The sequence below is a fragment of the Danio rerio genome, chromosome 6 (assembly GCF_052040795.2).
Source record: "Danio rerio strain M-AB ecotype USA chromosome 6, GRCz13ab, whole genome shotgun sequence".
NCBI classification, from domain to species: Eukaryota; Metazoa; Chordata; class Actinopteri; order Cypriniformes; family Danionidae; genus Danio; species Danio rerio.
This window is the reverse complement of record NC_141026.1, coordinates 36,905,739-36,922,311: the sequence shown is the minus strand read 5'-3', so window position 1 is coordinate 36,922,311 and position 16,573 is coordinate 36,905,739. Positions and strand designations below refer to the sequence as shown.

Here is a 16,573-nt window from a genome sequence, read left to right as displayed (position 1 = left end):
TCTCATCATTATAACAATGCTAAAAAGGTGACACTGAAAACAATACAGTTGAAGTTTTGTTTTTTATTAGCTCCTGAGAGGCATTAGCAGAATTAAGCGGGCATTTTATTACAGCTATAGCCTTGCGAAATGGCCTCTTCACACGTGAAAAGAGCAAGAACAAAAAGTTATTGCAGCTTAGTTTCTCTAAATCTTTTTGGACTTGAGTTTTGAGAGCACATCGAAGTCTCTTATCTTAGAAGATAAGAATGGTTTGATTTCTTATGATACAAGTTCTTTAATGAATTATAGTATCTGTCACTGGCTTTTAAGCTCAACAGATAAAACAGACTGAAAGTTATTTAAAAGTTCTGGGAAAGTAAAATGAAAAAAAAGCACTGAATTGATAAAAAGGGACATTAAAGACTTTTAAATTGTTGCAAATGTTTTTTTAATGTCTTGTTCTCCTTTTCAACTTTTTACAGAATTCATAAAAAATCTGTATCAGGCTTTCCACAACAGACGCAGCACAGCTATTTTCAGCACTTGTTTTGAGTGTGAATATTATTAATTACACTGTAAATAATAGCACAAGTTAACTGTTAAATGATAATCAGATGCTCAAAGATGTACCAGCAAAACACAGCAAAGCTTTTTAAAGATTGTATAATTTACAAAAAGAAACAATTCAGGCACTGAAACATCAAGCATATATTATTTAAGAATTTGTCTTGAGGATTTACCTTTCATTCATTCATTTTCTTTTTATGGCTTAGTCCCTTTATTAATCAGGTGTTGCCAACGCGGAATGAACCACCAACTTATCTAGCACATTCCAATCTACCTTTAATATACAAATTATTCATTCATTAATTTTCTTTTCAGCTTAGTCCCTATATTAATCAGGGATGAACCACTAACTTATTCAGCATATGTTTTACGCAGCAGATGCCCTTCCAGCCACAACTCGGCACTGGGAAACACCCATACACACCCATGCCTTCACATCCACACAAACACTATGGCAAATTTAGCTTTTTTAATTCACCTATAGAACATGTCTGTGGATTGAGGGGCAAACTGGAGAACCCGAAGGAAACCCATGCCAACAAAGGGAGAACATGCAAACTCCACACAGAAATGACAACTGACCCAGCCGGGGCTTGACCCAGAACAAAGCTTCTTGCTGTGAGGCGACAGTGCTACCTACTGCACCACTGTCACCATATACAAATTAAACACATTGAAAATACACTCAATACACTTGTTAAATGTACCTTTTTGGTAGTCATTCGTTAAAAAAAATGGAAGAAAAATGCTTAATATACGAGAAAAACTAAATAACTTCAAACAACTGTTTAGCCTATACACATGTGTTGTTGTAAAGTTGCTTGCCATCTTTCTGTATTGATCTAAAGACTATAGAATACACAAGACGTGTCACTCGTATAGTTTTGAATGGGGAAAAGTGTAACGTCAATACAGTAAATGAAGCCCCATCTTCAAGTACAGGAGCCAATCATCGATCGCTGTAAACTGAGGATTTTACGAAAGTTTCTGTAGTCAACAAACGCACTAGAATGTCAGCGAATACTTGCTTCAAAGACATGAGAAATATATCAGCATATCTTGAAATCTGGACTTGAACCAGAAATGAACCAACCACACTTGAAAACAAATGTTTTTTGGTCTTGTAATCTGCATGAAATGAACATGAGGTACAGTTCATTCTGTCAAACACAAATCACAGGACAGCAACTACATAAAAGCCCACAAACTTGTAAACAAAGAGTCGCTGTCATTTCGGGAGGAGATTTGCCATAAATAACAAGTTGTGAATTACTTCAGGAGAGCAGGACGATCAGATAAGGCATTATTCAGATAATAATGTGTAACACGCCAAAAAATTAGGTTGGTGGCGTAATCTCATTTATTTCTGATGTGCATTAGCTTGGGCAATCTGAAAAAGTTTTGTTTCATTTGAATGTTTACAAACAAAACATATAAGGCAGTTGTTTAATTTTATTGGTAATTCCAAATATGTAATGTATTAATAAGCTTTGCAAACAGTTTTGGAGAATTTGATGTTTCCCCATTCAAACAGAATCCCAGAGCATTCTGCTTGAGCGGTGTTTCAAAGATGGCTGTCGAGTGAAATGACTAGCCTTAAAGCAGGGGTGTCCAAACTCCATCCTGAGAGTTTAGCTCCCTAATCAAACACACCTGAACCAGCTAATCAAGCTCTTACTAGATATACTAGAAACTTCCTGGCAGGTGTGTTGAAGTGAGTTGGAGCTAATTTCAGCAGGACATCGAGTTTGGACACCCCTGCCTTAAAGGAACTTTGGCTGTGTCCAAAACCGCATAATTCCATACTATATAGTACGCTAAAATCAATATGTGAGTCGAGTAGCATATCTGAATTCATAGAATTCAAAAATCAGTATGCGAGAAGTACCCGGATGACTTACTACTTCCGGCAAGATTCTGGAGTGCGCATTCCATGCACACTGCGCTATCCCATAATGCCCGCGAGAGAATTCATGAATCGAAGTGAGGCGACTCAATTGACACAGGTAGGTCACATGACCATGACAAAATGGCGGATGTAGTACGTCCGAATTCCATTCATACGTTTACATTCAAATGCAGTACCTACTGAGTAGTAGGCGGTTTCGGACACAGCCTTTAATTAAGCTTATTTCTCACCTTTAGGCTGCCGGAGCTCATGAAACACCACCACGTCCAATGGGTTGTTGAGATGTTGAGCCAGCATCACCACATCATTTCCTGTCAGGCGGTTTACACTGTAGATGGCCTCATATTCCAAGTCTGTCCAGTAAACCCGGTCCTGCAGGAACATTTGCATTTTCATTCACTCTTAGAATAAATATCCGTGTTGTAATAGTTCACCAAGTAATCTCATCCAACCTATTCAGAAGTAAAATCATTTCATGAAATTAAAAGACACTCAATATTTGTATAATTTTTTGAAATAAATACATCTATCGTGCCTAATTGAAGATTATTACAAAAGTATTTTCACATTTAATTTTCATACATTTGATTTGAATCATATATAAAGTAAACATTTTACATATATTATTTCTTTTCAAGATTATTTGATGAATTGAAAGTTCAAAAGTACTGTATTGATTGTAAACAGAAATATTTTATTTTAACAATATATTTAAGCTGATTGTAACTGTAGCTTTTGTGGTGTTTTCCCCAAGGAAGGTCCTATATAATTGCATGACACTCCTGAATATAAATACTGTCACTGCGCATGAATATTTTCTTGTGAAAGGTTATTTCCCAATACCGACGCACAGAACTCAAATGACACTTGGATAGTATAAATCAAAAGCTTGTCATTTTGAAGGTCATGTATTTATTTCTGCATGATGCAATGCACCAAAATACTCGAGAGAAAGCGAGGAAGATGAAAATGAAGATAAACGCTCCTGCTTCTTTTAGACCACAAAGGTTTTTCATCAGACTAATTAAAGCTCACAGCACATCTCTGTTCTCCATCTACACCTACATGAGCCTGAAAGCGCAGGCTGGGCTTCTCTTTACTACTCCTCTGATCAGCCCTTATCAGCCACTACAGAAATATTGCACATGTGCATGGTGAGATGAGCTGCCACAATGACAGCCAGAGATGCATCTCCTTTTCAGACAGATACGGAAATGGAGGAGGAAGATGGAGGAGGAGGACACAGGCTATATTTGCACAAGTGTGTTCTCATTTGAATGCAGTCCTATGTATGTTTTTGAACTTAAATACTGTTTCTAAAATTATTTTAGTGGTAGAATAACTTTTAACTATGGTTGAATTCTGCTGCTGAGACTCCCAGATCTGCCTCCTGTCACCTGAAATCAAGCATGCAACTTTTGGTCAGCCAAAGGGCAAATGCAAACTTGGGGATATACAGTATATCAGTATATACATCACATGTTGTTTTCTTGGCGCAAGTAGAGTTAGCTAAAAGCTAACTGTTAGATTAAATTTTGTACACTTTTTTGTATAATTATATAGTTACTTACATTTTATATTGTTTTACCTTGTTTTGTTCTGAATACATTTAAAAGAATTTGCCATCTTTTTTTTCTCTCAACACAGATACCATTGTGAGGTGTTCTATTTGTACATAGGTAACAATTAAGTACTATTATTTTACAGCTACTTTTAGTGTCACCGACTCGGTCCCAGTCATTCCCCTCGCTGGCCAGCAGAGGCCACCATCTCCGGACTTCTAAGCATTACATCATCCATTTACCCTGATCATGCACACCTGAACTGAATCCCGCTAATGACCCACGTACCCTTTATAAGCCAGCACCAAACGCTCATTCAGTGCAAAGTCTTGTTTAGCCCCGGCCAGCATTTCTGAGCGGTATTCCTGCCTGACTCCTTGTGTATTACTCCAGCCTGTTTTTTGACTCTGCTTCGCCTTCTGCCTGCCCACGACCCACGCCTTGTATACGGACTCTGATACTCGCTGCCTGCCCACGAACCACGCCTGTTATACGGACTCTGATGTTCGCTACCTGCCCACGACCCACGCCTGGTTCACGGACTCTGATACTAGCAGCCTGCCCTCGATCTATGCCTGGTAATACTCCCTGTGTCTATTCATCGCCAGTCTTTATTCATCATAGACTGTTGTTGTTGTGTGTTTGCACGTTAGTGCATATTGTGTGTGTGAATAAGTGCTTGAGCAATAAATACTGCATGATGGATCCCTCCGTGTCAGTCTCCTCGTTACATTTAGCTTCTGTTGTACATTTTCAGTCCCTTTCTAAAATGTAGTAAAAAGGCCAGTATGAACTTTTACAATGCTGTATTAAAACTACTAAGTGAAAAATCTGGAGTAAACCGAGCACGCTCATGTGTGCATCTGCTACAAGTATTGGAAAATGTTTACAGAGCTTTGTTTTTTTTTTTTTTTTTTCTTTGGAAAGGTCAGGCTTCTGGATCCCAGCAGAGCTCTGATCAGTAGGACTCCTTAACCTGCACTACACTGCATTCAAACTCTGCCGCATTGCAGCTCTCATCAAACACACGGACCATGATATCTGATCAAGATAACTGCTTAAATCCATGACACACAAAGCTTTGAACATCCATGTCTGAAATTTGTACTCCTTGAGAGAGAGGGGGGGGGGCTCTTTATTAAAACCCTTCATCATATTCTTGGCTTCATTTGGAAAAGGAGCGACTCTCCCTGTGGGATTTGATCGGTCTTGACATTTTCACTGCTGCCCACTAGCCAGTGAAATAATGTGAAACTGGTGTGGAGATATTGGTGTGTTTTATAAGACAGGGCATTGTAAAGGTCATATAATGTCTGATAAGGTGACTGGAAAATCAAGCACATTTCTTAGATGTAATTTGAGATCTGGTGTGTTAAGAGATAATATGTGACACGCAACTCCATTGTTTAACTAAGACATTGCTACCAAATAATAATTAATCATTCATGTTTAAAAAAAGTATATTTTAAATACTAATATTTGAATAAATGAATGACAAGAAAAAGCCTACAAACTCAGACTTTGTCCAAAATCGCATACTTTCATACTATATAGTATGCTAAAAACAGTATGCAAGCCAAGTAGTATAGATTGGAATTTGAACATCAGTATGACCTACTACTTTTGGCGAGATTCTGAAATGCGCACCGAATGGATGCTACGCTATCCCATGATGCACTATGAAAGAATTCATGAATGGGACTGACATGGGTAGGTCACGTGATGATGACAAAATGGCAGATATAGTACGTCTGAGTTACATTCACACTGCTTATATAACATACTTTTCAAACAGCCTTGTAGCAAATGTTTGTACTAGATGTTAAATGTTAGTAGTCTGCAAGATTTAAAAATAAATAAACATTACTTTTTGGAAAGCTGAATACATTTGTTTGAGGTTCCTATGTGAAATACAAAGTTCTAAATAAAACAACTGTCAATTTTAATATTTGCTGAGCAAAAGCATTACATTTCTTGGTCCCACTTTATATTAAGTGTCCTTAACTACTATGCAATTTTATCAAAAAATAAATACAATGTACTTACTGTGTTCAAAGTGTATTTGAGTACACTTGTGGTGCTCTTAAGTTGAGATAGGGGTTGGGTTATGAACAGGTTTGGTGGTATGGGTAGGTTTAAGGGTGGGTTAAGGTGTAAGGGAGTGTATTTACAAATGTAACTACAGAAGTTAATTACAGGTGTAGTTACATACAGGTATTTGTTCAAGCATAAGTACACAGTAAATACATGTATTTACACAATAAGCACACTGTAACAAACTATTAATTCTTGTGTAAGTACATATTAGTTAAGGCCACTAAATATAAAGTGGGACCCATTTCTTACTTTAACAAAGTATTAGACAGAATATAGTAATAATATAATATAATATATATATATATATATATATATATATATATATATATATATATATATATATATATATATATATATAAAACATTATTCAGTAAATTATTATAATCTAAAATTCAAACTCTGTGTCCACAGAAAATATTATACTGATCATTTCACAAAAAATGAATATATACATATATAGCATATAATAATGATCATTTCACAAAATGAATGCCATATAGGTTAGCCAAAAATATGACACAAAGAAGCAAAAAATTATTAATCCTAAAAAAACCTAGGTTGCTAGTGGAAGTGGTGTTAGTGAGGCCAGTAGGGGGCACTCAACCTGCGGTCTGTTTAGCTACGTCCCAAATGGCTCACTCTACACTATGCACTTATGTACAATGTACTTATGCACCTACACACTTAACAGCATCATATATGAATGTAGTGTTGAACCAAATGGAAAAACACTAATGTTTTTTTACTAAGCAGAAATTCAAACCATTTCCCTGATAACATTTGACAGTGGCCAAGTTAGCGTAATAAAAGACCAAATTAACTAAAAATAACTGCCATGAGTTTTAACGCATTCACCACACCATCGGGAGGTGCTATAATCACTCTTAAAGGAGAATTTTGCTTTCATAATACAAAGTAAATAAAGTAATCCAACAAGTGCACCTGAAAGCTCCACTCATTCCGCTTCATGAGCAAAGCTGTGGTCGTTGAGTGTGTGAAGAGTCCAACATTCCACACTTCATTTTAAGGGTTAAATAAGTGCATCATCCGGGTAAAATGCACTTAAAATTTTTTGAGTTTTCAGTGTTAACACACTACTTACATTATATATACTACAAAATGGTGTAGAATAGTGCATAAGTATGCGATTTGGGACACACCTTTTGAGTCCCACTAAAGTGAAGGGGACACTATACTGTCAGTCTTTCGGATAAGACATTACACTGAGGTTCTGACTCTATGTGATCATTAAAAATCCCATGGCACTTCTCGTAAAGAGTAGGGTTGGAGCTCCAGGGTCCTAGCCAAATTCCATCCAACGGCCCTTACCCATCATTGCCTCCCAATCATCCCCATCAACCAAACTGACTCTATCACTTGTTCTCCACTCCACCAATAGCTGGTGTATGGTGAGCGCATTGGCGTCGTTGTCCTTTGACATCACCCCCCCCCCCCCCCCCCCTCACACCATGATTGTAAAGCGCTTTGGGTGTATGGTCATACACAATAAATGCGCTAAATACACACATTATTTTTACATTTTTACTAGGGATGCACGATATATCGGTGGCCATATCATTATTGGCCGATAAATGTGATTTTTAAGATTATCGTTATAGATCTGATGTCTGAATTAGGCCGATACCTTTAAGCCGATAAGTTGCATAATTGTACGCGTATGTATTGTATGCGTGGGTGATACTTGTTCAGAGTTGTCCAGTGCCTTAATTGGATCTCTCCTCACAGTCACATTGTTTATTCCTTCAAAGTCCGTCCTTTCTTCATGTGGTATTGCTTTGTGTTAATAACGCAGTAAGTAACCATGTTCCTCATAATTGTAGATATAATTGTAGATATAATAAAACAAGTGCCGTTGTGTATTTTGCTTTAAATTGCCTCAGGAAAAAATATTACATGTGTAAACAACAGCAGCGATACACACATGCTAAACAAGTATTTGGGTTGTTTGTAATCTAATATGATTATTTGTAAATATCAACGCGTTGCTTGCCATGTGTTGTTGATGTAAGATTGTATTCAGTTTGATCGGAATATTCATATTGATTGTAACGAGCGCGCTTGAGGGCTGTCACCGCACACACACTGACCTGACAGCCTTCACAGCAGCATGGGGGAGAGGTGCGCCAGTCATTGAATCCAGCATAGGGGCTCTCAACTCCCTGCACATTCTATCTTTATATTATGCTCTGTGTTTGTCATAAAGTCATCTGTGCTCAATGATCAGGCGTTGTGTCAAAATCTGACTCTGAGGGCAAATCTGTGCCCGCAGTTGAGGGAAACTCACAGTGGTTTATCATAAACTTTTCATTAATCATTTTTCCTGCAATTGACAGCAAGAACAAACACAGAAGCATTGTCTGATTGACAAGCAACAGCTACATGTGTTCAAAAGAATCTAAAACGCCAAATAGGATGAATCTATGCTGCATTTTCTTAAGTAATAATCTGTATTCAGCTTTTCGTTTGTACGGTGGCTCTGAACTGTCAAAACACCTTTAAAAAAGGCTTTTTCGGACATGAAATATTTGTACATGTGTACATCACTGTAACACATTTTACTCAAGAACATTTGAGCTGGTTTCAGTCCTTAGCTCATTCATTTTCCTTTTATTTAACTTGCTTGTTGATTTAATCCCATTTTGTTATTTAACCTATTATTTTTATGCAATAGTCAAGCTGCATGTTAATTTACTATAAAGAAAAGGATATAATTGATTTTTTGCAGGCTGATTTATGTGAAATCGTGAATATAGGTCTATATAATCACCTTGCAATTTTGAAATTATAGCTTTTTTGCTTTGAGTATAGACCTTTCAGTTCAGAAGAGCAGTTCAATCGTTTATGAAGTTTGCTTTATAAAAATATATCATTTTATATATATATATATATATATATATATATATATATATATATATATATATATATATATATATATATATATATATATATATATATATATATTTATATATATATCCGCTATCGGCGGAAGAGTTATAGGTTATCAATATAACCCAAAAAATCCATATCGGTGCATCCCTAATTTTTACATAAAAAAAAAACATCCTATTCAGTAATATCAGTTTTTATTTCTCAACGTTTTAAGTTCACTTTTAAGTTGCCGACCACCAAAAGCAAATGTGTATTTGAAGACAACAAAATAGGCAAAGAACAGAAACAAATGTAAATTGAGATGAAATGAATAAGATTGTGCAATTAAAAATAATGAACCGAAATAATGAGCCTACTGGAATTGACTCTGGCACCTAGCACTGTACTCTAGAAATATTTCTTTGCTCTTTTAGCAATGCCACCAAAAAGTTGGAGGGGCGATTTCTGTGCTTTCAGCAGCCAAGTGGAGAACTGTAAGAGTTCAGAACCAGCCTCAAAAGTACTGCAGTAATGCAGAGTTTCATTTTTCATCTACCCTGGACAAAAGTCAAAGGCTGAAGAAAATGCATTGTTTCCTTTTTCTCAGGCTCAGCCCCAGGGTGCCCTTTTACTGAGCTCATCGACTGGCCTGATGAAGGGCATTAGGAGATCTATTGCTCAGGCCAGGTCCTGCCTTTAGGTGCCCTAGAAGCTGCCAAAGTAAAAAGGCTTTTTAATTTGGATTGTGTCTTTAACTGGTGCCAGCCACCCACAGCCGTACATCTCTTGGCCAGTGTTGCAGTCTCACAGTGAGATGTACTGCTTCTCCAACTACACCCTCTAAGCAAAAATGTGTTCATGTGTGCATCACGAAGCCAAACTGAATCTAAAAACATCTCAAGGACTGCTTGTGCCAGTGCAGCCCCATCTGTGCACAATAATGTGAGCATGTCATTTCATAGATTTGCTTGCCTCGAAAAGAGTAAGAGCGAAGGGATGTCCCAGTTGATCCATGGAAGACAGCAAAATTCTTCGGTTGTCTCCATTCAGGTCCACGCTGGAGATCAGATGCAGCTTTGAATCCACCCAATAGAGTCGACTGCTTGACAGATCTGGAGGAAAGAGATTTTAAGGAAACACATAAATGTAGCAATCAATAATACAACAAACGCTTTGAATTTAACATAAGCGGTCAAAGTAAATGTAGCACGTCATGGGATTATACATATTTCAGTTCATGTGTCAAAATATGGCCACATTTCGCTGTCTGTTTCAAATTAAATGTACTTGTCAGATATATTTATATCAAAATTAAACATCGTATTCATACTTAAATGACTAAAAAAAAAACACTCAAAAGAATATGTTATTTTATTAAATTATATTCATTCATATATTCATTCTTCTTTGGCTTAGTCCCTACAGGGGAATAAACTAACCATTTATTCTAGCATATGTTTTACAAAGTGAATGCCCTTCCAGCAGCAACCCAGAACTGGGAAATACCCACACACTTCATTCACACACATTCATACACTATGGACAACTTATTTCATTCAATTAACCTATTCAGTATGTCTTTGAACTGCAAACGTGCAAACTCCACACATAAATGCCTACTGGCCCAGCCAGGACTCGAACCAGGGACCTCATTGCTGTGAGACGACAATGCCAATATTAAGCCACTGTGTCACTTAATTATAATTTTAATGATTAACGAAATAGCTTACAAATGGTTAAAACCTAATGATTTAAAGTGAAAAATGAAAATTCTGTCATCATTTACTCTCCCTTCACTCGTTCCAAAGCTGTTTGAGTTTCATTCTTCTGTGAATACAAATAAGGTATTTAAAAAAACTACAACATGTAACCATTGACTTCCTTAGTATAAATGAATTTTAAAAACTTACCTACTATGAAAGTCAATGGTTTGCGATTTTTGGATTTCTTCACAAAATTTTATTTTGTATTCAATAAAAACACTTGACTGTGAGTAAATAATGAGTAAATTTAGATTTGTGGGTGAACAATCCTTTTAAAGATACTGGCAAAGTTTAAAGATTAGTATTTTTAGGGCTGAAGTGTGACCCCTAAATAGAGTTCACAAGACACTCTCTCAGAAAAACAATTCCAGAAATTTTATTTTGCATGATATTGCCATCAAATTCAAATATTCAAACATATACCCAGAAGAGATGTGTGGCTTTTGACCTATTACTTTTCTGTATAGCTTCAGGACTAATTTCATATATTTGTTTATGAAATAATAAATTGTTTAGTGCGGTGCAATTCTTTTTCATTACTTAATCATCCATAACTTTTTTCGTTTTGAGCATTAAAAATTCTAGATGATGAATAGTGACTAAAGTGACTTCTTTCCAAAGATTTATGAACTGTGAAAGTACTGCAGACCAAATTATTCAGTACTGTTGCTGCTTTAGTTTGGCAAGGTCATTTTTGAGAAAGTGCCTCTGACAGTGAGGGAAAGAAGGACACCGATATAGTGTCAGAAAACGTAATCAAATTTGAAATATAAACTCATGAGACACTTGGGCTGCGTCCGAAACCGCATACTTCCATACTATATAGTACGCTAAAATCAGTATGCGAGCCGAGTAGTATGTCCGAATTCATAGAATTCGAAAATCAGTAGGTGAGAAGTACCCGGATGACTTACTACTTCCGGCGAGATTCTAAAGTGCGCATCCCATGCACGCTGCGCTATCCCATAATGCCCCGTGAGCGAAATCATGAATGGAAGTGAGGCAACGCAACCGACGCAGGTAGGTCACATGACCATGACAAAATGGCGGATGTAGTACGTCCGAATTCCATTAATACTTTTTACATTCATACTGTATAGAACGTACTTTTCTAACGGCCGAGTAGTACGTTTAAATTCAAATGCAGTACCTACTGAGTAGTTGGCGGTTTCGGACGCAGCCTTGGCTTTCAAGGCATATTTTTTTTCATAAATTAATGTTTTTCTGTGTTTCGATATGAAAAAAATTGAACATAGTACAATTAATAATAATGTATGAAGTCATAACTTTTCATATTCTTTAGCGTAGAACTTTGTAGATAGACCATAGTAAAGCTGAAAGTGCGGTCTTTCCAATGATACATAATTTGTGTTTGTAGCTTACTGGGGTCAAGAACTATTACTATTTAAAGTTAGGTAGGTGTAAATCCTCAAAAGTGAGTGCTGGCTAACAGGTTAATGTTTCATAAATTATTCTTTTAAAATATATGAAAAGTTTATTTGATGTGATAAAAAGTGGTATTTTATATGTAGTTAAACTGACGTTCTACTTGATTTGATCTCAAACAGAACAAGTTAATGCATGAAAAAAACTCGATCAAAGATCTTTTTTTTATAGTTTTGATGCTTAAACCCCCCATTTTGTCTGCAACCCTCATATTTTATGATTCAACAAAAAATCAAGGAAGTCTAAAATGAAATGTAGACACAAATGAAAGCACAATCAAGGACAAAAAACAAAACAAATACACCTCAAAAATTCTCAGCTTTTCTCCCATTAAAAAGTATTTTGTTTCTAAGCAGATTTAGCAATTCTCAAATCTGCCATTTTTGTCAATAACTTTTTTTCTATCCCTCTACTATAACTGCTTTTTCAAATAGCTTTCATGTTAAGTGAGCCAGAGAAATGATGGCGATATTGACAGCGCTGCTTGAGCAATTCCATTTAGTTTTTCGCAAACTGACGGATGATTGATGAGAAACAATGAAGGTGAATGATTCAAAGCCCTGTTGGCCACAGGAGGCTGCTCTTCATTATTAACACTCTTTCTGCGTTTGTTTGGTCTTTCTCAACCCTAATGTTTTCTCTTTTTCTCCTCCAGCATTTTGGTTGATGTCTTTGTCTGTCGTAATGATGGCAAATGCAGCTCTCTCGTGTCTTCATTTCGTTATGATATGCTTTGTTTTGCTTTTTGCTGCTTCTCTTTTATCTGGTGTTGTCTTGTTTTTGCTATTCTCCAGTGTGTGTTTTTGTACTTTGACTATTTTGATGATGTGAATTAATTTGTTAGGAATGAGAACCTGAATTGCAAAACACTGAAATGATGTTTTACCAAGTGCAATCCCATTGGGCCATTCGATTCTCTCTGAAACCAGAACTTGCCGATCCACTCCATTCATCCCGGCTTTCTCAATCTTGGCCTGCGCTCCCCAATCTGACCAGTACATGAACCTGCAATACAAGAGTTACATGATCAGAATCTGTAAATCTAGACGGGTGGTTTTTAAGCTTTGTGAATATAAGGCTCCTCACTATCGATCACACTGTTTGAAGGTGCTTTATACTTTTCCAGTTATTTGGAATTTAATGGATAAAAATTAAGGGTAAGTATATAAAAAATACAGCCAGAATCAGCCATTCTTCTTAATTGTAGATTAATGCGCTGCCATTGAAACTAAAATGAAAACAGTGTAACGTTCTAAGGGGCCACTCAAACAGATCCCACGTTTACATTTTAATGTGCTACTTTTCCATTGTTTTACAATGTACTGTAATGCTCGCATCTAACATCTTTTGCAGTGCCTCGCACATGAGCGCACATTTTTAAGACACCACATTGAGTTAAAATAATTTCAGATTTTTACATGCACCACCGCATATCAGTGTTCTTTCCAAAGTAGTGGGCTAACCAGAAGAACTCAGAGGCAGACCAAACATTAGAAAATTCTGATAGATAGACATATGGATAGATGGATGGATACAGTGCATCTGGAAAGTAACCAGAAGAAATCAGAGGCAGACCAAACATTAGGAGATTCTGATGGATGGAAGTATGGATGGATGGATGGATGGATGGATGGATGGATGGATGGATGGATAGATGGATGGATAGATGGATGGATGGATACAGTGCATCCGGAAAGCAAGCAGAAGAACTCAGAGGCAGACCAAACATTAAAAGATTCTGACAGACAGACAAACAGACAAACAGACAGACAGACAGACAGACAGACAGACAGACAGACAGACAGACAGACAGACAGACAGACAGACAGACAGACAGACAGACAGATAGATAGATAGATAGATAGATAGATAGATAGATAGATAGATAGATAGATAGATAGATAGATAGATAGATAGATAGATAGATGGAATGATAGAAGGGTGGGTGGGTTGGTGGATGGATGGATGGGTGGATGGATGGAATGAATGAATCATGGAATGATGATGAACTAAGAGATGCTGAGGAAATAAAAATCAAAGCAGACAGGGAAACTGTGTTAAATAGGCTACTGTGCAATAGATCTGAACATGATAAAATGTGTAAAACTGATGTTTAACAATTTTACTGGCATCTGAGCATATTTAAATCAGCAAACATATTCAATAAATGAAGATGCAAAAAAAGTTTAGGAATTTTACTGGTCTAGTGCCACAAAACATTCATGTTATCAAACAAATGAGATCGAGTTAAGCGGGAAATTAGGACACTCCAATGGCCTTGAGACTTTTGGTGTCCATCATCCGTCAAAAATCAAGATGAATAGGTACAGTAAGGGAATCATCATTAAAAGATTCAGTATTTCACTCTGGCCTGATAAGAGTGAAGCGGCTACTTTACCCACAGGCAACAATTAGGTATGCCGACCAGCCTGAGCCTCATTTGCATGTTTTTCATGCTCTTCTACTTCAGTAATACGGTGAAAAGAGCCCTGAGGGGAAAGATTCTTCACCATGAAGGAAAAGGGAAAAATTATATGAAGTAAACCTTTGACAAGGTTTTCAAAAATCTTGGCGAGCCATCATATATCATACGCCATACATCATATTTACATTTTTTACTACTATTTAAAGCAGCAGAACAGATTATTTAAGTAGTGTTTGTTTTTAGCCTGCTAAAAACATCCACATTTGTTTACTTGATTGACATCATGCACATTTTCAAATGGTATTCAAAGTTTTTACATTAAACTTGATATTGTTACCCTTGTCGTGGGTCTACAGCAATAGCACGTGGTTCTCCGAGCTCGGTATCAATCAACACCTTCCTCTTCTTGCCATCGACATTAGCAACAGAGATGGTTTTGTGTCCAGAGTCCGTCCAGTAGATGTTCTTATGAACCCAGTCCATCGCTAAGCCTTCTGGGGAATGTAGTGCGGTGTCTATGAGAGTGATCTGCTCTGATGAGTTGTTGGCTTTGTTGATGTATGCGCTGAAGAGGAATAAAAATACAGTTAATGTACATCCACAACACTTAAGCAGATGTTATGCATTTCTCTTTTCACAAACAATCACAAAGCAATAGATGCATTCACCTGATATATGGCAAATGTGCACATCATAAATAGCTGACACGCCCAGCTGTTGCTTACATTTACATATGCAGCTAATTGAAGCTACATCTGCATGTCTCTCAAAGAGCAACTGTAGGACAGAATGAAGTATTCTTGCTCATTTTTTAATGTGAAAGCTACAGTGCTTTACCGTAAAGCAAATATGACTGCTCTTTTGAAACATGGTGAAATCTGATGCTACTGTGGCTGATCTAATGATTCTCTTGTGAGAAAGCAGCACATCATTTTTGGTGTCACCTTCATCATTTGACAAAAAGTAGTCCATTTGAAAGCCCCACACCTGCAGACAGGATGGAGGAATGTATGGATAGATGGATAAATAGATAGATAGGTGGATGGATGGATGATAGATTTACTTTTTTCTTTTCAATGGGTCACAGCTTAAAAAAAGACTATTGAAATAAATAAAAAACATCCATTATTTCTCTTTTATGCTATATTTCTCTTATAAACACTATTAAAGCATTTTAGATGTATAAGAAATGTAATATCGTCACCTTATTATAAGGGTCTATTTGACATTTTTGTCAAAATTGAGTTATTGACATATTCTTATTAAATGACATCTTATGTACATTATGAGATTTTTATAAGTTGTTTAGATTTTAAGACTTTTTATTTAAAAAACAAATGTTACACACACACTGTCTGCTATGGAATACAAAAACTTTATCTCAAAATCATTCAGAACGCAGATAGAACCTTATAATTCCAAGGTGACGATATATTGCCATCATTAAATTAATCAAATATACAGCAAATGAGAAATAAATGACAGAAAAAAGGAATAAAACCAGACAATATCTCTAAAAATTATAATTATTACAGCAATAAAACCTGATTTTTTAACAAATGAGTTGATTACCCATTTCTAATGGTGTATATATATTCTGCAGCCAATTTAGATGTATTTTAGTCCTCTCTGAGTATTCAGCAAAGTTTTTTTGAGTTGTTAAGATTAAATAATTAATTATTTAATATCTCGTGCGCATAAAAATAACGACAGCTTAGAAAACGAAAGCAGAACCAAATCCCAGACATTTTAGTAGATCTGCAATCCCCGGCTGGATGCAAAAAGTTGCGGGTCTCTGTGGGTCTGCAGGGCACGTGAGACTATCTGTCTTGTGCACACAGAACGAGTAGTATGAAACAGGTAAATGAGAGAAGATTTTCTACAACTTAATCGCTTGCGGATGTTTGTTTACATTGGGCGAACACAAAAAGTG

The 16,573-nt window shown here is 36.5% G+C and overlaps 1 protein-coding gene across 4 annotated transcripts in view; it reads right to left on the bottom strand.

The window, feature by feature from the left end:
* The window catches only part of lrp8 (low density lipoprotein receptor-related protein 8, apolipoprotein e receptor), a 290,837-nt gene that overhangs the window by 24,895 nt on the left and 249,369 nt on the right, over nt 1-16,573 (bottom strand). For all 4 annotated transcript variants that reach the window (XM_087255654.1, XM_087255652.1, XM_087255653.1 and 1 more), the window contains 4 exon segments: nt 14,978-15,205; nt 13,102-13,220; nt 9,979-10,118; nt 2,689-2,830 (listed from right to left, as the gene is read on the bottom strand). In XM_087255654.1, the coding sequence (XP_087111780.1) occupies nt 2,689-2,830; nt 9,979-10,118; nt 13,102-13,220; nt 14,978-15,205 (629 nt within the window).